Source organism: Zootoca vivipara, chromosome 15 (genome assembly GCF_965207765.1).
Source record: "Zootoca vivipara chromosome 15, rZooViv2.hap1.1, whole genome shotgun sequence".
Classification (NCBI taxonomy): Eukaryota; Metazoa; Chordata; class Lepidosauria; order Squamata; family Lacertidae; genus Zootoca; species Zootoca vivipara.
In genome coordinates this window covers 8,555,133-8,579,537 of record NC_142598.1, presented here as the reverse complement: position 1 = coordinate 8,579,537, position 24,405 = coordinate 8,555,133, and the positions used below count along the sequence as shown (strand labels likewise).

At 44.4% G+C, this 24,405-nt stretch overlaps 1 protein-coding gene across 1 annotated transcript in view; it reads left to right on the top strand.

Annotated features, from left to right (window-relative positions):
- The window catches only part of C3 (complement C3), a 73,593-nt gene that overhangs the window by 34,892 nt on the left and 14,296 nt on the right, over positions 1 to 24,405 (top strand). Inside the window, exons 19-31 of the mRNA XM_060269008.2 lie at positions 1,137 to 1,222; positions 1,369 to 1,508; positions 2,733 to 2,945; positions 8,668 to 8,734; positions 9,500 to 9,586; positions 10,642 to 10,845; positions 11,827 to 11,902; positions 14,861 to 15,023; positions 15,506 to 15,601; positions 17,354 to 17,504; positions 18,823 to 18,986; positions 20,925 to 21,083; positions 23,097 to 23,247. Of these exons, the coding sequence (XP_060124991.2) occupies positions 1,137 to 1,222; positions 1,369 to 1,508; positions 2,733 to 2,945; positions 8,668 to 8,734; positions 9,500 to 9,586; positions 10,642 to 10,845; positions 11,827 to 11,902; positions 14,861 to 15,023; positions 15,506 to 15,601; positions 17,354 to 17,504; positions 18,823 to 18,986; positions 20,925 to 21,083; positions 23,097 to 23,247 (1,757 nt within the window). The remainder of the gene's footprint in view (positions 1 to 1,136; positions 1,223 to 1,368; positions 1,509 to 2,732; positions 2,946 to 8,667; positions 8,735 to 9,499; positions 9,587 to 10,641; positions 10,846 to 11,826; positions 11,903 to 14,860; positions 15,024 to 15,505; positions 15,602 to 17,353; positions 17,505 to 18,822; positions 18,987 to 20,924; positions 21,084 to 23,096; positions 23,248 to 24,405) is intronic.

Here is a 24,405-nt window from a genome sequence, read left to right as displayed (position 1 = left end):
TTTCAAATTAAAACCTACCTAATTTAGGGTTAGGGACGCGGGTGGCGCTGTGGGTTAAACCACAGAGCCTAAGGTTTGCCAATCAGAAGGTCGGCGGTTCGAATCCCCGTGACGGGGTGAGCTCCCGTTGCTCGGTCCCAGCTCCTGCCAACCTAGCAGTTTGAAAGCACATCAAAAGTGCAAGTAGATAAATAGGTACCGCTACAGCGGGAAGGTAAATGGCGTTTCTGTGCGCTGCTCTGGTTTGCCAGAAGCGGCTTAGTCATGCTGGCCACATGACCTGGAAGCTGTTTGCGGACAAATGCCGGCTCCCTCGACCTATATAGCGAGATGAATGCACAACCCCAGAGTCGTCCGTGACTGGACCTAATGGTCAGGGGTACCTTTACCTTTTAATTTAGGGTTGCCATATTTCAAGAGGTAATAACCCAGACACAATAAGTTATTGATCTTTTTTTAGGGCAATCACACCAGAACCACACGCAAGAAATTAAAAACTTCAAATCCAGGACGTTTCCTTTAAAATTCCCCCCAAATGGCAATGTAGGACCCCCCCCCCAAAGAGGACATGCCTGGGGATTCCCAGATGTATAGCAACCGTCCCTAATTCACACTTCCTGAAACAATATGGAAAGCAAAGAATAGCCATCCTTAGCAATTCACACTTCTCCAAATTATGCATTGTGGTTCTCTAAACAAGTAATGCGTACACGATGCACATGCTAGGTGAAGTATGCATAAAAATGCCTTTATGAGGGAAAATCGGTTGCAAAAATGTGTATATTAGGATAAGTTTGCATTAAAATGCTGATGAGTTTTTATGGTGACTTAAATGCGACAACAACAAAGAATGGTGTGGAAATGTGGCAACTGAGAGATACTGAAACTGGCCGATTTGCCCATCCCTAGCTTCTGCTTGCTGGTTAAAAGCCCCTGGGATCACAGGCCACCTGAGCCACTGTGTCCCTTCCAGCTGCCCTCCAGCTGGAGGGCACCTGAGAAGGACGCAGTCGTCCCCTGTCACACAGCGTGGTGTGCGCCCCTGCGGCTGCCCAGGCAGCTTCCCGTGTTCTTGTTCCCATCTTAGTCTTCAGCTGCACACAAATATGACGCAGCACCTTTCTCTCTGAATCTAGGGTCTCATCCAAGACAGTGTCTCTTTTCCTGAAGGATTCCATCACAACTTGGGAGGTGGTGGCTGTGAGCATTTCAAACACAAAAGGTAAGGAATTCTCGACAGCAGGTGGAAGATAGGGGCTGGGGAGATGAAAGCAGGCTATGTCCACCTCAGTAAACACCTTAGGTAGGTGTTGTTCAGCTTCTTTTCATTTTTCAACCTCCTTCCTTTCCTGTTGGCCCCCCTTGCAGGGATCTGTGTGGCTGACCCTTATGAGATAACCGTCATGAGGGACTTCTTCATGGATCTACGGCTACCCTATTCAGTAGTGAGGAATGAACAGGTGGAGATCCGAGCTATTCTCTACAACTATGGGAATAAAGAAATCAAAGTAAGTGATTACCTTTCAACCAGCAGGGTTATTTGATAGTGATGATTTTATGTTTTGTTTTGTTTTATGCAGTTTCTTTTGTGGTGTATTGTGTGTTTAGTTTTACACTGTTATCCGCTCTTGGGTTCTTAGTGAAAAGCGGCTTAGATATACTCTAAATAGGTAAGTTTGTACTACTTCTGATATTTGTGTTGGTGCCCCATCTAAATGTTCTTTTTTATTGTACATTCATGATTTGTGTTTATGATGCTAGCACAGCAGTCATATGTTAAAAAGTACTGTTTGCGCCTGCAAAGATTTCAGGGCAGTCACACTGATTCATTTCCAATCAGAGCCTGTTCTGTAACTTCTTCTTTTTTTTTACTTTATTCCCCCAAGCATTTGATGAAGTCAGTTAAGATCCTATAGAATATGAACTGAAGAAAAATATCTTGCTAGCTTTAAGCACGAAATGTGGAAAAGCCCATTCTTCCTCTTCCAGTGGTGAGGAAGTTAATAGTGCATACACTATCCCACCTTCTGCCAATCCCTAAAGGTTAAAAATGTAAAAAGTAAGATGAGCGCTTATGCATAATCACACTTACGTGGTGTGTCTCTGTTTTTACATCAGGCAGCACTCCTAGCAAAGACCTCAGAGGACTGACTCACTTGCTGATCCAGCATTCAGTTTGGTGGCAAGTGTGTTTGTATCACCAGCTGCGAAGTGGTGGTACAAACATGGTAGAGCTGATGCGGGTGGTGCTGTGGGTTCGAATCCCCGTGACGGGGTGAGCTCTCGTTGCTCTGTCCCAGCTCCTGCCGAATTAGCAGTTAGAAAGCATCCCAGTGCAAGTAGATGAATAGGCACTGCTGCAGCGGAAAGGTAAACGGTGTTTCCGTGTGCTCTGGTTTCCATCACGGTGCTCCATTGTGCCAGAAGCAGCTTAGTCATGCTGGCCACATGACCTGAAAAGCTGTCTGTGGACAAATGCCGGCTCCCTCGGCCTGAAAGCGAGATGAGCACCACAACCCCATAGTTGCCTTTGACTGGACTTAACCACCCAGGGGTCCTTTACCTTTACCTTTTACAAATGTGGTGATTCATGGTGCAGCAAAAGAACCTATAATGAAAACAATTTGGTTCACTAAGGGGAAAGCAAAGGAGACACAGAACTGATCCAAGAGGGAACACTGCCTTGGCAATGGACCTAGTAATGGATCACTGCCCTTTCTCTTTCTCCTCAGGTGCGGGTGGAGCTGATACACAACCCAGCCTTCTGCAGCGCCTCTACCGTCAAGGAAAGATACCGACAATTGCTCACTATTAAACCCCAGTCCTCCAGGGCAGTGCCATTTGTGGTTGTTCCGCTACATCTGGGACTGCATGACATCGAGGTCAAAGCAGCTGTCTGGGGACAGTTTGTGTCTGATGGTGTGAAGAAGAAGCTGAAAGTTGTGGTATGTAACATGTCCAGATCCTTCTTGGAGAAAAAAAGCCAGAGGACTAAGCTTCTGAATGCCAGCTGCTAAGAATCACAAGTGGGGCGAGTGCTGTTATGTTCATGTCCTCCTTGCACACTTTCATATGCATCTGTTTGGCTACTGGGACTAGATGGGCCTGTGGACTGAGCCAACAGGGATCATTTTAGGGAGGCAGTAGGATGGGAAACAATGGCTTTAAACATGTGAAAATAATTGGGGAAACATAGGTGGTGATTACAGACTTTTTTGCACCTTTACAAAAGTATCTGAACACCATGGAAATTCAGTAGAACTCTGGTTTGTACCATAGTGCATGAGCCCATGAGCTTATTCAATTCTAGGCAGCACATTCAAGCCATCACCTATTTTCCAATGCTTGTCATCTGTCAGTTGACCACATGAGGGCACACCTGCCTTTTCTTTTTTAATCCAAGGAAGTACGGTACGGCAGATTTTGCTAATGTTGGCTGGGGCAGTTTAAGTTTAACTGGATATTTTGGAGAGAAATTCTGTTTTTGTTCATTGTAGCCCTCCGTAATTCCATATCAATGCTACTTCCTCAGTGTTGTCACATTCTGTTATTAACTTTTTTTTTTAGTGCCATGCTGCTAATTTAACACACTATCCTCAATGGCCATGGAACCTTTGTCATCAGTCCATAAGCCGGGCGACACTCTGTTCTTTCACTGATTCCAGCAAAAATAAGTACACATGTGATCTGCTTGCTTCTCTTTCCCCCCACGTATTTCCCTGGCATTATTTGATTACTGCTGAACTTCGACTAAACATTGTTTCCATGTAGCTCAGAAGTTGTTGTTTAGTCGTGTCCGACTCTTTGTGACCCCATGGACCATAGCACGCCAGGCACTCCTGTCTTGCACTGCCTCCCGCAGTTTGGTCAAACTCATGTTTGTAGCTTCGAGAACACTGTCCAACCATCTCGTCCTCTGTCGTCCCCTTCTCCTAGTGCCCTCAATCTTTCCCAACATCAGGGTCTTTTCCAAGGATTCTTCTCTTCTCATGAGGTGGCCAAAGTATTGGAGCCTCAGCTTCACGATCTGTCCTTCCAGTGAGCACTCAGGGCTGATTTCCTGAAGAATGGATAGGTTTGATCTTCTTGCAGTCCATGGGACTCTCAAGAGTCTCCTCCAGCACCATAATTCAAAAGCATCAATTCTTTGGCGATCAGCCTTCTTTATGGTCCAGCTCTCACTTCCATACATCACTACTGGGAAAACCATAGCTTTAACTATACGGACCTTTGGCGGCAAGGTGATGTCTCTGCTTTTTAAGATGCTGTCTAGGTTTGTCATTGCTTTTCTCCCAAGAAGCAGGCGTCTTTTAATTTCGTGACTGCTGTCACCATCTGCAGTGATCAAGGAGCCCAAGAAAGTAAAATCTCTCACTGCCTCCATTTCTTCCTCTTTTATTTGCCAGGAGGTGATGGGACCAGTGGCCATGATCTTGGTTTTTTTGATGTTGAGCTTCAGACCATATTTTGCGCTCTCCTCTTTCACCCTCATTAAAAGGTTCTTTAATTCCTCCTCACTTTCTGCCATCAAGGTTGTGTCATCTGCATATCTGAGGTTGTTGATATTTCTTCCGGCAATCTTAATTCCGGTTTGGGATTCATCTAGTCCAGCCTTTCGCATGATGAATTCTGCATATAAGTTAAATAAGCAGGGAGACAATATACAACCTTGTCGTACTCCTTTCCCAATTTTGAACCAATCAGTTGTTCCATATCCAGTTCTAACTGTAGCTTCTTGTCCCACATAGAGATTTCTCAGGAGATAGATGAGGTGATCAGGCACTCCCATTTCTTTAAGAGCTTGCCATAGTTTGCTGTGATCGACACAGTCAAAGGCTTTTGCATAGTCAATGAAGCAGAAGTAGACGTTTTTCTGGAACTCTCTAGCTTTCTCCATAATCCAGTGCATGTTTGCTATTTGGTCTCTGGTTCCTCTGCCCCTTCGAAATCCAGCTTGCACTTCTGGGAGTTCTCGGTCCACATACTGCCTAAGCCTGCCTTGTAGAATTTTAAGCATAACCTTGCTAGCGTGTGAAATGAGTGCAATTGTGTGGTTGTTGGAGCATTCTTTGGCACTGCCCTTCTTTGGTATTGGGATGTAGACTGATCTTCTCCAATCCTCTGGCCATTGCTGAGTTTTCCAAACTTGCTGGCATATTGGGTGTAGCACCTTAACAGCATCATCTTTTAAAATTTTAAATAGTTCAGTTGGAATATCATCACTTCCACTGGCCTTGTTATTAGCAGTGCTTTCTAAGGCCCATTTGACTTCACTCTCCAAGATGTCTGGCTCAAGGTCAGCAACCACACTACCTGGGGTGTATGAGACCTCCATATCTTTCTGGTATAATTCTTCTGTGTATTCTTGCCACCTCTTCTTGATGTCTTCTGCTTCTGTTAGGTCCTTACCACTTTTGTCCTTTATTATAGTAATCTTTGTGCGAAATGTTCCTTTCATATCTCCAATTTTCTTGAACAGATCTCTGGTTTTGCCCATTCTATTGTTTTCCTCTATTTCTTTGCATTGCTCATTTAAGAAGACCCTCTTGTCTCTCCTTGCTATTTTTTGGAAATCTGCATTCAGTTTCCTGTATCTTTCCCTATCTCCCCTGCATATTGCTTGCCTCCTCTCCTCCGCTATTTGTAAGGCCTCGTTGGACAGCCATTTTGCTTTCTTGCATTTCCTTTTCCTTGGGATGGTTTTCGTTGCTGCCTCCTGTTACGAGCCTCCATCCATAGTTCTTCAGGCACTCTGTCCACCAAATCTAAATCCTTAAACCTGTTCCTCACTTCCACTGTAGGCATCACTAGGTGCACAGGGGCTTCCTTCCAGGTAAATCTACCCAGAGAAGAGAGTAAGTTGCCCCTGGGAATGAAGAGTAGCAACAATAAAAATGAAATGGGATGGGGCATTGTGCACTATGTGGCATCGTGGTGGGCACAGACAAGGAGCTGGGGGCATGAAAGCCCGGAAACCTGATATAATCCAAAAACTATGATATGCCAAATGCACACTACATGGCACAGTGGAATGTAATTGTTTTAGAAAACCTTTTTGCACTGCTATCAGTGACAGGCCTTAGCTCTAGGAAAACCGAAATTTCAGTAGGAAAGTGTAAACATTGTATGCAGGGCTTATGTTTTTAAATCCAGAACTCACCGTAACACAGTTCTCTCAGGTGGGTGCCATTGCCATTTTAAGAGAACAAGGGAGGCAGCCATGGCGAGTTTCGGCACCTCTTTTTCTAGAAAAATAACACTGAGTATGGTTCATACCCTAAAAACACAGGAACAAGCAACCTACAATGCAGGTTTTGAGACCTGGATAAGCCCAGGATGTGTGCACTGAACGTCAATACTGTGCATACTTAAGACAGTTTCTACTCACTCTGAGCCTTTGGGGTGGTATATCAACTTAATTAAGAAAATAAATAGGAAGAAAATAAATGGGAACAACTTTAGCTATTCAGGGTATTTAATGATAACTGCAACCTCCACTAGAATAGCTAGGTGTAGGAAAATGTTTGCAAAACATCCGATGACTTTCTGTGGGGTTTGCTCAGGATGAAATTCTGCTGCACTGAATACACTGTTAATTGGTGTGTGGGTGGGTGTTTTGCAGGGGGTGTAATTTGGATTTCCCAAATTTAGATTACTGCCATAGAGGATGATGCTTTTCACAAGTACCTCAGGGTCTGAAAAGAGCTCTACCTTCTCCTGGTGGGCTCTGTCAGCTTGCTAGGACACAGGTGGGCTTCCTAGGACATCAGGGCTGACCTAAGAGTTGACGGAATGGAATCTGTTACTATCCAGCTGTGGTGGCAAAGCACTATTAAGGACAGGTTGGTGCTGCCTATGGATGAGGGACTATTGACCCGTTAACTAAGGATTGCTACAGTGCCTTAGCTACTGGGGATCTATGGGGCTAACCTGAACCTCTTCCTGTGTTATATTCAGGTACAAACATGTGACTGAACCATACTGCATTTGCAACAGAAGCTAGATCTGTTGCATATGTTTGCCCTGTCCTGCTGCCTTTTTGAATTGCTCTTTGCGGCCATGTTAAGTAATATTTGCAGTAATTGTTATACTTATTTCAAGTAATTCCACTACCCATCAGGAAAATATGGTTTAAAACATGGAACAAGGCATTTAAAAATTGGATATTTGGGGGCAAAAGAGTGAGAACCCCAGACATAGTAAATTATGCACTGCAAGAAGAGATGGGATGGGGAATACCGAACTTAGAACTTTATTTTGAAACATTCCAATTAAAAAACTTAATAGATATTGGATATAAAGATGGGATTAAATGGATCAGGCTGGAGAACGAAATAAACGAAGGAATAGGAAGAGAAGGGAGATTTAATAGAGACATCAACATGGCTTGGAAGAAGACAATAGGCCCAAGAAAAACTGGGTTAGGAATTTGGAAAAAATGGAACATGAAATGGATGCCATTATATTCAAGGTGGATTCCGTTAAAATATATGCAGAAGGGCCAAAGGGAACCCAGATGGTGGAAGAAATTAGAAGACCAGGGATTTTACAAATTGAAAGATATATTTTATGAACAAGGGAATTTAATTACAAAAAAGCCCTTTTAGAAAAAATAGGAAAACAATTCTGGCTGAAAGTGGAAGGACTTTATGATTTAATAAAAACAGGAAGAGCAGAGGAGACAATGAGGACAGAAATGAAAATAGGTATGGTGTTAAACAAAAGACAAATAACAGAGAAAGGGATAGCAGGGCTGATATATAAACTGATCATAGGAGACAAAGACAGAATGACAAGGATAATCCAGATAAAATGGGAGCAGGAAGGTACAATACATTTAAATACGGTACAAGAAATGATGAAGAATATAAACAATATTAAAATAGAAAAGTATAAGGAATTAAGTAGAATTTTTTTTACTAAAATGGTATAGAACACCGGCACAAATGGCGTATATAGTGAAAGGGTTTAGCCCCAAATGCTGGCATTGCGGTCATGAAAAAGGACTATACTCACACATGTGGTGGGAATGCAACTTGTTTAAGGAATATTGGCAAAAGATCATAAAGGTAATTTCTGGACTATTCCAAATAAACATAGAAATTAATAGGGACTTGCTATTTTTGGGAATACTGGGAAATAATAAAGTAAAAAGTAATAACCAAGAGCTGTATAAGATCATGATTCTAGCTGGAATGGCAGTTATTGCTCTAGGATCGAAAGAAAAAACTAAATGGAATATGAAAAAATTGAACAACTATGTTTTTGAATACGTACAATCAGAAATATTTGCACAGATAATGGTAGAGGTTAGATGGGAAAATAAATGCCAAAAAATCACAAATAAGTGGGCATTTTACAGGAACTGGATAGAAAGGGGGGAAGCCAACCCGAATATACAAGCACAAATGAATAGACTGTGTACATGGCTAAAGATCTGAAGAAGGAAGGCCCGACCAGGGAAGAGGGTGGGAAGGGAGGGGGAAAGATTAGGGGAGAAAAATGGACTTTGTTATAGCCTTTGTTATGTAAGCCTTTACAGGAACTATATACAATAATGTTATATTGTTATGCATACTAGTATTCAAATTCAATTAAAAAAGAAAAGAAAAGAAAAAAAGTAATATTTACAGTGAGACTTGTTTTGTTCTGTTCTTCTTGCCCCAGCCTGAAGGGATGCAGAGAAAAATTGTGAACGTCATTGAGCTGGATCCTGCTACGCAAGGGAACAGCGGTAACACTCATTCTTCAGCTTCCCTTTTCCTTCTCTTTCTTCATCCTTGGAAAACTGGATTGACTGGAACCCAAGTCAATTCTAGACTTACCTTAAATTGTATATTTCTCTGCTGCTGCTTCCTCCCCTGTTTTCCCCTTCTTAAATAAATCTTTATTCATTAACATTTCTAAACAGTTTTTTTACTTTCATTTTAACCCAACTCTTAAAGTTTCAAGTTAGTGCCAATGTATTTTAAAAACTTAAATATTTATCCATAGTTAGACTACTTATATTTGTAATAGCTTAACAAAAACTAGTAACATTTCCAAAGAGCATAGCCCTATACAAGCCACACTGAACATCCTGGGACTTATTTCTGTGTGACCCAGAATGTGTATTACTATGACGGGCAATTGCCCAATTTATTAAAACAAGAAAACAGAACTGACTCTAGATCCAAAAATTCATTATATCCGTTGTTTGTTAATCAAAAAGCTTGAATTCTGTCATAGCAGCTTAGGGGTTACAGTACTGGTCACATATTCCTCTAGGTGAAGGAATGCTCTTTGAGTGGGTCAATCTCCATAGAACCATTGAATGTTAATAACTGCACATGCAGAAACAAGTCAACCAATCTAGTTCTTGGAAACATTAAGAGGGAACATGGGAAGATGAGGATTTCTGACCACATGGGGAGCCTCCACAGATGCAGTAGGCTCCCCACTGCAAAAGCAACTAATGTTTCTGTTTCATAATTTCCCTCCTTTTCCTCCCTTTCTTCAGATGGAGTCCAGGAACAACAGGTCCAAGGCAGAGATTTAAGTGATATCGTTCCCGGCACAGAGCCTGAGACCAAAATTACTGTGCAAGGCAAGAACCAGTTATTTTAACATACAGAAGACTAGGCTTGTAGAACTGAGAATGATCACAACCCCACCCTGCTCTACCTGTGCCAGCAGCCCACTGGCATAAGGAATACCCTTGGTGCCTGAACTGATCCATACAGCAGGCAGGGCCACCCAGGGGCGTAGCCAGGATGAAAATTAGGGCGATCGCGGAGGGGGAGGAGGGGATCAGAGCAGCCCGATTTCGGGCTGCTCCAACCCCCTCCTCCCACTCCTCAACCAGCAAGGGCGAGAGGGCGCCAGGATCAGCCCGAAATCGGGCTGCTCCGACTCCCTCTTCCCCTTCTGCGATCGGCAGGGGCGAGGGGGCGCCAGGATCAGCCCGAAATCGGGCTGCTCCGATGCCCTCCTCCCCCTCTGCGATCGCCGGGGCGGGTGGAGGGAAAGCCCCAGAGCCGCGCAAAGCGGTTGCCTGGCTTTCCCTCCGCCAGCCCCACAGCCAGCCGGCTAGAAGGGACGTCTCCCTTCTCCCTGGCTGGCTGTGGGGTGGGCGGAGGGAAAGCCAGGCAACCGCTTTGCGCGGTTTGCTAGAAGGGACGTCTCTCTTCTCCCTGGCTGGCTGTGGGGCGGGCGGAGGGAAAGCCAGGCAACCGCTTTGCGCAGCTGTGGGGCTTTCCCTCCACCCGCCCCATAGCCAGCCAGGGAGAAGGGAGATGGCACCGGGCGGGCAGCGGGGCAGGCTGGCCAGCGGCCCTGCTTCTAGGGGGGCAACTGCCCCCTCCTACCCCCCTGCCTACGCCCATGGGGCCACCTCTCTTGATCTCAGTGAGTGTGGCAGGTGGACAAAGTTTTAAAGGCTTTCAAGGGAATAGCCCTTGAATTAGTCCTGGAAGCTAACTGTACCAAGCTCCTGATGCAAAGGGACAAGGATGACAGAGAAGAAAACTAGCTGGAAGAAGGAGGCAAGAGCCGTCAAGAGCTGTCTGTGCTTAGGATCCAGCTAGGCTAAGATTGCAACCCACGCAAGTCCCTGCTGCATGCTTGTGTTCACATGTTTGCTATCATTCTTTTTGTGGCCAGGAGACCCCGTGGCTCAGATTGTTGAAGACTCAATTGATGGGGCCAATCTGAACCACCTCATTGTAACACCCTCTGGCTGTGGGGAGCAGAACATGATCACCATGACGCCATCGGTTATTGCCACCCACTACCTTGACATCACAGGGCAGTGGGAGAAGCTTGGGGTGGATCGCCGCTCTGTTGCAATCAATCAGATCATGCAAGGTAAGACAACTGGGTTTCTCCAGAGCTGTTCTTCCTCCAGCTCGTGCAAAGGTCTGTCCATGGCTTATTGAGTTGTTCATCAATAGAAACACTGAGTTCAGGATCCTCCTAGATCAAGAATGCCACAGAATTGCCTATGCCTCATAGTGGCGGTGCCTATTCTGCTCTGTGTTAAGGTGCTGATGGGGCAAAGTAACCCTGTTCCTCAACTGGTGTTCTGTTGAAGCTACAAAGAGACCAGAAGCGAAAGCTGAAAAGGACACAAGGAAAAAGGCATATGCAAAGGAAAAGCAGATGAGGCAGTGCAGCAATTAAATAAAAGGGGGATAGAGCAAAGTTTCTTTCTGTGCAGGGTGAATGCCACTTGCCTGTCTGGATGCATTCATCTAAGCCAAGCATGTCCAAAGTCCATTTCGGGGGTCTAATCTGGCCCACCAGCCGGTTTAATCCAGCCCCTGTGGCAGTTTATTTCCTGGGGTAAAATCCTAAAAAAACAAAACAAAACCACTTTAACAACTTCAATCCTAAAAAAAAGCTCTACAACTTTGGGGTAAAATCATAAAAAAGGTCAACAACTGCAATTCAAAAAAAAGGTCAACAACTTAGGTTGGCCACTCATTTCATCAAATCTGGCCCTCTTTGAAAAAAGTTTGGACATAACTGGTCTAAGCCATGGGTAGGCAAACTAAGGCCTGGGGCCGGATCCGACCCAATCACCTTCTAAATCTGGTCCACGAACAGTCTGGGAATCAGCGTGTTTTTACATGAGTAGAATGTGTCTTTTTATTTAAAATGCACCTCTGGGTTATTTGTGGGGCATAGAAATTCATTCCTATATTCCCCCCCCCAAAAAAAAATATAGTCCGGCCCCCCACAAGGTCTGAGGGACAGTGGACTGGTCCCCTGCTGAAAAAGTTTGCTGACCTCTCTAAGCAGCTGGAGCAGCATTACAGAGTTCTGTTTCTCCTCCTCTCTTTCTAGGTTATGCCCAGCAGATGGTGTACAAGAAAGCAGACCACTCCTATGCTGCTTTTAAAGACCGCAAGGCTAGCACTTGGTAAGGGCGCTATTTGTATGGCAGTATATTTTCAGATCACCAGTGGGCTTTGCAACAGCCAGGGCTGGCTCTAGGGGTAGGCTGGGTGGTGCGGGGCGCCAGGGCGCCGCCGGAGTGATCTCCGCGCCACGGCGCCACGGCGCCTGACATGCTTGAGACAGCCCTGGCAACAGCTTTCCCCCCTTGCATACTATTGACCTTCTAATATTTTCATTCTCTTGCTCCCACTAGCTAACTCTTCACCTTTTCCTTCCTTTTCACTCCTTTTGGCATGCTTTGTCCAAAATGCCAATTCCCTTTTCCCCAACTGTGCCGTTTTTTGTCTCGCTGCTCCCTACCATTGGAACAATCAAATATTTCATACCAAAATACCTAATAGAGCATCCATATTTCCAGCTACTCAGTGTTCCAAAGCCCTGCCCCAATGCTAGAGGTGGGGGACATATTTGTCTAGTTTGAATTTTAATGTGAACCTGCCAAATTTTCACTTCCCATTCCAATATGCATTGAAACAAAAGCTTTTCATGCTTTTCCAAGTTTTGCTACTGTTCCCCAACCAAGGAATGAGTAAAAAAGAACCTTGGAGAAAAGTGCATGTAACGGTGAATTGGGTTAGGGTACTACAGTGGTGCCTCGCTTAACGAATGCCCTGCTTAACGAAATTTCCGCTTAACGAAATGATTTTTCGAGCGGAGCTTGCCTCGCTAGACAAATGCATTTTACGAAAAATGCGTCTAGCGAATCGCGGTTTCCCATAGGAATGCATTGAAATTCAATTAATGTGTTCCTATGGGCAAAAAAAAATTCAAAAAAAAAATTCAATGCATTCCTATGGGATTTGCTAGACGAATTTTTTCGCTATAAGAAAAGACCCGTGGAACGAATTAATTTCGTCTAGCGAGGCACCACTGTACTTACAAAGATGTGTTCTATCCAGGGGAAACGGCTTGCAAAAAGCACATGCTAGGCAAAGTTCTCACCAAAATGTATACAAATATTAATGTAGACATCCTTAAAAAAGCAAATCACCAAACATTTGTGGAAATGGGTCAACAGAAACCAACAGATAAAAATACAGTAGAAAGGAGCTAAAAAACATTGTGGAATACCCCACAAATTACTCATGAATTTTAAAAATCCATGTTTTTTTTTAGAAGGGTCTGGTACCATCACAATTAAACTCACCCCTCTCCACTGAAATACTTTTTCTTTCTCTTTTTTTAAGGTTAGTCATGAGGTGGAGGGCAATCAGAGCTGATCATTTATTGACAATGTGATTTAAACACAGCACCTTTGTGGACTCAAGGCTGGCAATACTTAGCATTTATGTAGCATTTTTGAGTATTAAAAGCATTTCATGTATACATTATCTCAATTTTTTTTGCAACACTCTAGGGGCAGTCACTATTTTTAACTTCTGGATGCAGTTAGTAGCTGTGATTCCTGCACTGCAGGAAACTAGATGACCCTTGGGATCCCTTCCAACACTACGATGTTATGATTCTATGAATGTTACATTTAACATATATATGAAGCCATAGGGAGTGGCAATTAGGAGAACAGGGGTGCAGTATCAGGATGATGACGATGATGATGGTGATGATGCAGAGCTATATTTCTCTGTTACATCTGAATCAGGAGTGGCTGTTCAAGCTCTGAACCAGTTCCTAGATGCAGTGTTAGGCTGGAAGATGGCCAATAAGCTGGATCCACATCTTAATGGGACAATGGAATGGGACAATACGCCTGTTCTAGATAGGGCTGCACTCCCCTGACTTCACAAAGTAAACAGTTCAGGGGTGCTCATTCACCCATCTTTGTCACCGGAAGCCGTTGGCTAGCACAACAGCTACATCCGTACTTGTGCAGGGACAGCCTTGCCACAGTAGCTCAAGGACTGGACTTCAAGGTTGGACTGCTGTAATGTGCTCTGTGTGGGGCTGCCCGTAATGCTGGTCCAGAGCTACAGCTAGTAAAAAAATGCAGCATATAGGCTACTCAGTGGGGTAGTCTTATTTTATGGACCTTACAATATGGACCCTTACTCTTAGCATTGGCTGCCAATAAGTTTCTGGGCCAGGTTGAGAGTTTTGGTCTTAGCCAGGGCTGGTCCACCATCCCTCAGACCATGTGGTGGGCAGGACTATATTTGGGGGGGGGGAATATGAATGAATTCCTATGCCCCACAAATAACCCAGAGATGCATTTTAAATAAAAGGACACATTCTGCTCAAGTAAAAACATGCTGAACAGGATTGAGAAGGTGATTGGGCTGGATCTGGGCCCTGGGCCTTAGATTGCCTACCCCTGGTCTTGACCTACAAAGGGCTAAGCAACCTGGGATTAGGATATCTGAAGGCATCTCTCTCCTTACTGTCACCCATGGAACCTCAGTTAGCAGAAACCAGGGGCAGGGCTCTCTCTGTGGTGGTCTGCTACTTCCGGAACCACTTTTCCTCTGAGTTTTGGCAAGCCCTCACATGAATGGAACAGCCTTTTAGTGCCTATTAAAACCACACCTGTGCTCCCAGGCCTTTGCTTAATTCCATAATGTTATTATATATTTATATTTTTAATTCTGTTCTGGGTCCGCTGCATTTTATTCTGTGCCATGATTTGAATGTTGGATGGTTATTTTTAAATCATTCCATCTGGAAGGTAGTCTAGAAATGTTTTAAGAAATAACTACCGGTACTCCTATTTTCCTAGAACTAGTCTGGATTTTATGTGTTTTATGGGTTTCATTTCCTTTTGACCTCACTGTTTACAATATTCCCCCCCCCCCACGCACACACCATGTGTATTTAAACCTACACTGCGGGATAGGACAGCCTGCATCTGATGAAGTAGACTCTGATTCACAAAAGCTTGTGCCACAATACATTTGTTAGCTAAAAGGCACTATGCCATTCATGTTCATGTTCAGATGGTTGAGCTGAGGCATCATATTCTTTGCAGGCTAACAGCGTACGTTGTAAAGGTCTTTGCCATGGCTTCCAAAATAGTAAACACTATTGACAGCCAAGTGGTCTGTGGAGGTGTGAAGTGGCTAATTCTGGAGAGGCAGAAACCAGATGGAATTTTTCATGAAGACGCCCCTGTGATCCATGGAGAGATGGTGGTATGCTTTCTTTCTGCTGCTAGTCCTTTCTGATAACAAATCCATGTATTTTCCAGTTCCTAATTCAGAAGAATCAGTTAATAGACTGTATTGCAGGCAGATGGTCCCTCAAGCCTTTTGTCCAATGACAGTTTCCTGCAGGCCAGGTTCTTTATAGAGGGGTTCACAAAGAAGACATGGTGGTGAGACACACCCCTACCTACCACTGCTGTAGTATTATTGTTGTGCAAACCACAAAGGCAAATAACTTCCCAGGGGATATGCAGTCTGCAAAAAATGGGGGAAAGGGGAAGACATATATGTCTTTTAAAATCTTGTGGGTTCTTAATTTTCTAGGCTTTTCAAATTCAAATTTCTGATATGTTCAGGCTTGCTTCCCCTGCCCCCAACTGCCAGTACTTCTGAGCTATGTTTTTGGTGGGAGATCTGTTTGTGTGAACCAAACACATTCAATTGTTCTTGCCCCCCCCACTTCCTTCCAGGGAGGTTATAAGGGCGCTGAACCAGATGCGGCATTAACAGCTTTCGTCCTGATTGCATTGCTGGAGTCCAAAGACACCTGCAAGGATCAAGTCAATGTAAGTAGCCCTGAAGTGGCAAGAGACATTATAAGATATGGTCACCTTGTAAATCAATGACTTCCCTTCTTCTCTTTCCGTGGTTCATATTTTACATGAACTAAACCATTCGGTAATCCATTGTTACATCCATCAAAACTTATTTACACTGGTGAATTTATCTCAATGCTACCAGCATTTTTAAATCAACATAATTTTCACCCATATATTTAGTAAACATGTTCCAATCTTCTTTAAAAGTACATTCTTCTTGTTCTCTTAATCTATAAATTAAATCTGCAAGCTGCGCTTATTCCATCAGTTTAAGTTGCCATTCTTTTTTAGTTGGGACTTCGCTTGCTTTCCATTTTGGAGCTAACTAAACAAGGGCTACAGTAGTAGCATACATAAATAGTCTTTTTGACACATGGAAATTTCCCTCTGAATTATCCCCCAATTATAACCCCCCTTTTTTTGGAAAGGTACTTTTAATTCCCCCCCCCAATTTATTATATATCATTTCCCAATACTCTTTTACAACATAATCACATTCTCAGCTCTTTCTCACGTTATCCACTTTTTGCTACTTTCTCCCTGTTAACCTAGGGACGTGGGTGGTGCTGTGGGTTAAATCACAGAGCTGCTCTGGTTCACCAGAAGTGGCTTAATCATGCTGGCCACATGACCTCGGCCAGTAAAGTGAGATGAGTGCCGCAACCCCAGAGTTGTTTGCGACTGGACCTAATGGTCAGGGTTCCCTTTACCCTGTTAACCTAGTCATAAGGAGAATCACAACCTTAAAAGCCTGTGGGACCCAAGGGAGCGACTCAACTAGCACGGCTGTGCTGTATCATGCCTTCATTTCAGTAAGGTTTTGGGTGCCTTTTACTGAGTTGCATAATTGCTCTTCCCCCCATGCGCTAGCTCACAGTTTAGGGGATGGGGAGCTGAAAGGAGAGCAGAAATTGGAGACCACTTGCAGTGATGTAGTGGTCGATAAGCAGCCAATATGGTGAGGTTGAACCATCTTTTCAACTCCAGTATCACTGCAGTTTACCTGGATGGGGTTAGGCAGGGCAGCAGCGAGGTTGAGGTTGCTCAAACATGCCACTTGAGCCAATCCTGTGCTTCCACCAGTGAGCAGCCCAGATCCTGTCACCTCCCTACCTGAACTGCATCCAGGTAAGCTGCAGTGACAGTGACACAGGCTACTGTTTGTCGATGGTGGTGGTGAAAATTGCCAAAAAGGTTCAGTGTGTATGTGTGTTTCTAACTGATGGGTGGCAGCATGGTTTTCTGTTTAGTTTTGGTGATGGAACTCCTCATTTCCCTTCGGAATTTAGCATCATTCCAGATAAGAATGTTATCTCCACTGATGACCACGTTTGATGACCATACAATTATGATACCTGCAGATATTTGTGTGTTTTACATCTGGTTAGGTGTGTCTTAATTGGCTTTTGCTTATGGAAGTTGTCTTGGGCATTTCTATTGGTTTTGAAATTGGAACGTTGGGGTATTACTCTGAGATAGCTGCATAAGCTGGTCTCTGAGGATCTGCTGCCTGCTGTAGGAGTGCCCGTTTGTTCCTATTACTGTATGCTTTGCTTGTATATTGCTTGTATATTGCTTGTATATTTCTAAACCAAAGGAGACTCAGTTGTGCTTCCCCTGGAACATCTTACTGCTCAGAAGCGCAGGAGCACATAACACTGTGTTTGCTCCCCCAAACACTCCTAATATATCTACTTCTCTTCTTTTCTCTTCATCCAGATTCTAGAGAGCAGCATCAGCAAAGCTTCTGAGTATTTATTAAAACAATATGGGACGTTGCAAAGACCTTACACCGTGGCCCTCACGGCTTATGCTTTAGCCCTGGCAGGAAGGCTCAATGATGACAGAGTACTCATGGCAGCATCAAGAGGTACATTTGTGGCAGCACACTCAATGCAAGAAAAAACATGGTCAGGTTTTGAAGATCAGCTGCTTATGTAAGGAGCAGCTTGGAAGACTTCTAGGAAGGAGGACAGTGGTAGCAGCCAGGCCAAAAGCAGCCTGTAAGCCAGGCATCCTCAAACTTCGGCCCTCCAGATGTTTTGGACTACAATTCCCATCATCCCTGACCACTGGTCCTGTTAGCTAGGGATCATGGGAGTTGTAGGCCAAAACATCTGGAGGGCCGCAGTTTGGGGATGCCTGCTGTAAGCGGCTGCCCTGTGTGAACTGGCAATGCTCTCCAGAGTACCAAGGGAGTATATCCTGACTCCTTGCACCCTTCCCTCTCCCTCCTGGCTGCCTTGTTCCTTCTGCTGTTGGGGAGAAATGGAAAGTCTGCAGAGCAGCATGAGAAGGAAAGGGACCCATGGTGGTTGTGGGTGCCAAGTGAAGCCAAATACAACAGTGGAGGGGAAAGGGACTTTTTGCATTTGCTTTACTTGCTGGAAGGGGATGCTAGAGCAGGCGAGGGGCAGAAGCAATGTTTGAGTCCCAGACTCTACATTTATGGAATCAGTGTGTGAAGCCTGAAAGAGAATGGCTGAAATGCTGTGTGGATGAGCCCCAGGGCTGTCTTTTAATTGTTGCTGGCTTCTTCCTTTAAACAAGGGGGGGGGGTCGAGATGACACTTGGGATCCCTTCCAATCTACCATTCTATGACAAACAGATGTTTTGTTTCTTGCACTGGTTTTCAAAATTCTGTGACTCGTTAATCCTCTTCCATAGCTGTTGTAAATTTGTTCTTAAACATACCATAGCATCACAGCAGCTTGGCTAATGGCTGGGGGAGGGAGAATGCTTGCAGGCAAGTGAGAGGTGACAGACAGTTTTTAATTTATAATGTATTCTGTAGTACATTCAAAATAAAAAAATTCCTTCAGTAGCACCTTAAAGACCAACTAAGTTTTTATTTTGGTATGAGCTTTTGTGTGCATGCACACTTCTTCAGATACGGTATCTGAAGAATACTGTATTTAGATATTTCAGATACGGTATCTGAAGAATACCATATTTTATTTTTCATACCAAAATAAAAACTTAGTTGGTCTTTAAGGTGCTACTGAAGGAATTTTTTTAATTTTGCTTCAACTCAAACCAACACGGCTACCTACCTGTAACTAGATCTGTAGTACATTGATCATCTCTTAATGGAAACTGGTGGGAATTGGGTGGATCCTTAGGGCATTGAGCTCATTTGCCCACCAGGATCTATTTAATGAGGATCTGTTTCATTGCTGATATATAGGTAAGAATCGCTGGGAGGAATATAATGCTCGCACCTACAACATCGAAGGCACATCCTACGCTCTGCTGGCCTTGCTGAAAATGAGGAAGTTTGATGGTGTTGGTCCCATAGTCAAATGGCTGACAGAGCAGAAGTATTATGGAGGGACATATGGACAAACCCAGGTGATTGTTTGCTTTATTCCCATTCTGCAGCTGCCAACAGCAGTTGGACTGCATAAAAACTGAACTGTAGCCTGTATTTGCACCTAGTTCTGAGTGATCAATGTGTGTGGGCTATACCATTTTAGTTTGCTGGTGGAGGCTCTTATGATAGAACTAGTGTCATTCAGCCCGTTTAGAAAATGGGCGCTAGAAGATATGTGAGAGGAGCAGCGGGGCCACGGCCTTCCCTCTCTCTCTCTGCGCTCGGCCACGGGGCGTGCCGGGAACGCAAGTAAACAAACTCGCTCTCCTGTCGTGCCCCACGGCCGAGCACAGAGAGGGAGCTGCCAAGTACCCCGTTTTCCCCGGGAAACCCCCCGGACTTGGAAGGTAAGGCTCCTCCGTCGCTGCTTCGCAGCCTCTAGACGCCCATGGAGGCCGGCCCCCTGAGGGCGAGGAGCTCAGGACGGGCAGAGGCCAGGGAAGGTGAGGCACGCTCAGGCCGGGCTGCTCCTGCTGCTGCTGTTACCGTCGCCGCCTCCGCCTCCTTCCTTCGCCAGAACAACGGAGGCTGGTGACAAAGGTGGCTCCGGGGGCGCCCATGGCTGTCGCGGGGCCGAAGCCGGGGCGGAGGGGGCAGGGATCCTCTAGGCGCCCATGGAGGCCGGCGCTGGGAGCGGCCCGCTAGCACAGCCTCCGGCGCCGCATGAGAGTGTCCTGGGCGCGCGACCGAGATATTGTCTCTGCGTCCAATCCCTGTGTCCATGGGGCACATGCACAGTAGCGCGGACACAGGGACTGGACACAGAGACACTTGCATATTATTATATAGGATGCTTTACCTGCAGAATAAAAGGGACACGGGTGTAGCTGTGGTCTAAACCACTGAGCTTACTGGCCTTGTGATCAGAAGGTCAGCGGTTCGAATCCGCACAGTGGGGTGAGCTCCCATTGCTCTGTCCCAGCTCCTGCCAACCTAGCAGTGCAAGTAGATAAATAGGTACTGCTGCGGCGGGAAGGTAAAAGGCATTTCCGTGCACTCTGGCACTTGTCACAGTGTCCTGTTGCGCCAGAAGCTGTTTAGTCATGCTGGCCACACGACCCGGAAAGCTGTCTGTGGACAAACGGCTTAAAGCGAAATGAGCGCCATGCCATACCCCAAAGTCGCCTTTGAGTGGACTTAACCATCCAGGAGTCCTTTACCTTTTTACCTTTACCTGCAGAATACAAAACAATTCCCTGCCTACTTGCTCTGATTTAGCACTAAGGAGCAGGTTTTCCTTGGGGAAGGACTGGGGCAAGGGAAAGACTGCTCAGACCCATGCTTTCTAGGAACAAGAACATAAGAAAGTGTAGAGGAGCCCTAAATTATACATGCCTATTAATTTTGCTTCTCCAACCAAACAATATGGCCTGGATTCAACTAAGATGCTGCATGTGTGTAACAAGGTTTATTTGTTTGTGCAGTGGGACTTTTCTAGAGGATTCAGGGAACTCACAGAACAGGTTTAGGGGGAACAGAAGAGGGGGAGTCCCATTATACGAGTACAAATGGTTCTGTGTAGTCACTTAGAGCTTCGTTGAATTCCACTCTGTGTACAGAAATTCATATATTAGGGGAAAGATGGCAGGAATATTAGTAAAAATATTAGTAAAAATAATACACAAACACTATATTAGGAGAACCTATTTGTAAAAATGTTTCAAAACACAAAAGTTTGTCAGTTAGGAGAAATTTTCACCAACTTGCAAATTGCTGTGGAAATGTGAAGAACTGAATTTAAGTTTGGGGAAATGAAACTTGTGAGAAACTTGAGAGAGACCGTAATTGACATATTTGTCCCTGAGTGTGCTCCAGTTTCCTGGTAGCCTCCATTAGCAAACTGTCATTTCCTCTATGTCTAGGTGGGCACTGCAAGCTCAACTCACTGAACTCCCATCTTCTTCCTCCCATTTCAGGCAACCATCATGGTATTCCAAGCACTTGCCCAGTATGAGATCGACGTCCCTACCCATAAGGACCTGAACTTGGATGTTTCTATTAAACTGCCAGAACGTCAAAATCCTTTTATTATCAGGATTGATTATGAGAATGCCCTCATTGCCCGGTCAACAGAGGTACAGCATTGTTTTTGCTTCCATTGTCTCCTAAGACAAGACGGATGCCAGCCATGAACATTTTTGTTTATTACTCTGTGGTTGGATTTCTAACGTACCTTGCAACGTAAAGCTCAATGAAACAAAACCATAGCAAATGCCACAGTGAAAGTCTATAAACTACTGTCTACAATGTCACTTTGAAGTGACCCCTGCCCAACACCATAACTGAGGGCTTATACACTTACTTTTCCTCTGCTCTTTCCACAGTCCATACTTTAAAGTTCTGTGTCCAAGTTCCCCACTCCTTTTTGTTGCTTTGAAGCTTTCCCAAAACCTGCTCTTTAGTGCTTAATTGGCGCAAACTGCAATCTGCAGAAAAACCAAATTAACGTTTGCTTCAGGTGAGCTCTGAAGAGTGGATTTTCACGGGGCAAACAAAACAAAACAAAACAAAAAACTTCTCAGTCATGTAACTTTTAAGTGCAAACCTTTGCCTGGCAAAAGTCAAGTGTGGATAAGACCAGACTCAATCCCAGCTATTAAAAAGTACAGAGCAATAATTCCCCAAATTCCTTAGCTGGGAGGGTGAATCTGTGGTCCATCTGCAAAAAGGGGTTGCGCTGTGTGTGTGTGTGTGTGTGTGTGTGTGTGTGTGTTTATATTGTGGCATGTCACCCCAGTCTCTGAGTGGTGTGAGATTCCAGGGGTTCCAGGTGCTTACCCAGGCTCCATGATTCTTTTTGGAAATGAGGCACAGCAGAGACTGTAGTGTATTTATGATGTATGCTTTATTTACACAAATATATACACATCATTAACACCACAAGAGGGACTTGCTTCTCCCATAGTGCTCTGACCTTCTTTCCAGCTTGCTGCCTTTACAAGCCTGCAACACGCCCCCCCCCCCAAGTCACACCACAGCCAAACTCGCAATTTTAAACTCTGGCTTTTGTTCTTCTATCTCAAAGCTGCAGGAGGGGCTCCACCCATTCCCTATCAGGCACATTAATGGCTCATTACCTTTCCTTTGTCCTCTTAATGGCCCATCTCTCAGGCAATCGCCTGAACACGAAAATCTGGGTCCAGGCATTAGGCATCTGGCATCTGCTTTAACTTCCCAAGCCCTGATTAAATTCTAACACCTACTGGACCCAGGAATTTAGGGGAGACTGGCACCCGCAAAAGCCTAACTATACTTGGGAGTTCAGGTTCTCTAACGCTTTGCCCCTCAAATGACACACATACTTCCTGCAGATCTGGTGCTGATTTTGCTTCTACTCCCCATGCTTCAGGTGGGCTGTCCACTTTTTAAAGTTTCCCCCCCAGGAATTTTGCAAGTTTGTCAGATTAACATTTGCTTGGGGCTTTTTAATTATTCATTATTGTGCACAGTTCTTTCAGCTGCAAGAGGATGCGCTTCCTCTGAACTCAATCTGGGGAAGAATATTATACATCTGCCTGCTACTTGGTGATTCAAGAGCATTGTTAGCACCCAAAACAGAGTTCAGGTTGTCTTGAAATTCAGAGTAAATATAGCTAGCTATATATAGAAGACAGAAGTGCCTGGTGTGCTCTGGTCCATGGGGTCACAACGAGTCAGACACGACTAAACGACTAAACAACAACATAGCTAGCTCTTCAGATCTCACTGTCTAAGTTTTTAGAGTTTCATTCCCGTTGCTGCTAGCTAAACCTACCTACTCCATCTTTTTTATTTATTGCAACATTTACAATAATAATTGTGAGTTGTGCACAGTAGATCACTTTCATATTAATGGGTTGTGTACTGGGAATACATCATGTCCTCAGAAAGCGAGAAAAAAGGGTGTCTTTTCTTCTTGATATAAACTTCTTCTTTCCCTGCATGCTGACTGCCACGCGCACACATTAAATGTTTATTTATTTGTATCCCACCTCTAGTTCAAGCCACGCTACAACAGAAAAAATAAAACAGTAACAATAATCAGTAAAATGACAACAGTCAGGAGAGAACACAATCCAAAAGCATACTAACCCTCTTTGTTTCTTTAGACCAAGCTCAATCAAGATTTTATCGTGAAAGCAACTGGCACAGGAAAAGCAACTATGACTGTCGTGACTGTGTATAATGCAAAGATACGGGAGGAGGCAGAGCAGTGCAAGAATTTTTCTCTGCAAGTTTCTGTTGAAGATGTCCCACTGCGTAAGTTTGAGTGGTGGGTTTAGATTTTCTAGAAATACATGTGCTTCCTAGAAGACTAATGGACTAGGAGTTTGTTTCTGAAATCAGTAGAATAATAGAATTGTAGAGTTGGAAGGGACCACAAGGGTCATTTAGTTTAACCCCCTGCAATGCAGGAATCACAGCTAAAGAATCTACGACACATAACAACCTCTCTTTAGAAACCTCAAATGAAGGAGAATCCACCACCTTCTGAGGTAGTCAAACAGCTACCACCATCAGAAAGTTTTTCATAATTTTTAGTCAGAATTCCCTTTACTGTAATTTGAATCCATTGGTTTGGGTCTCACCCTCTGGAGCAGGAGAAAACAAGCTTGGTCCATCTTCCATGTGGCGGCACTTCAGATACTTGAAGATGGCTATCAGATCATCCCTCAGTCTTCTTTTCTTCAGGCTAAACATAGCCAGCTCCTTCAACCGTTCCTCATAAGGCATGGTTTCCAGACCCCTGGTCATCTTGTTCACCCTCCTCTGCACACATTCTAGCTTGTCAATATCCTTCTTAAACTACGGGACCCTGAACTGGGCACGGTACTCCAGGTGTACCTGTACAAAGAGTGGTTTTGCTTGTTTATGTACTGCTTAAAGAAATTCGTATAAAATTAACCAGGTGAATATGGGTAGAATGGTGCAAATAAACCCATTTGAAAACTACATCAGGGTGCAGAGGGAAGAAAAAGGCAAAAGGGCTTGGAAAATGAAGGTGAGACAATGCCAGAAGGAGGGATAGTGCAAGATTTACCCAAGAACAATCCTATACTGTAAATAGTTGTATCTTAAAAAAATATTAGGTAGAACAAAACAAACAAAAAAAGAATTCAGACAGTGATGAATCGTAGCGTGCCCTGTATAATCTGCCAGTCTGAACTGAGACACTGCTTGGCTTGTTCAATACATCTCACTCTAATGATCCCAGAAAATGAACTTTGAACAAGTCCTCCACATCCCACTCCCTTCCTTATGAGGCCACATGCTATAAACAACATTACAAAGCACCTCCATCGAAGAGAGCACTGCAGACTTCAGATTGCAACATGTCCAAGTTGAACAGCAATTGCAAGGGCCATGCTAGATGTGACAGCAGCAAATGTTTGTCTAATCATGTGTCTGGGATGGGTG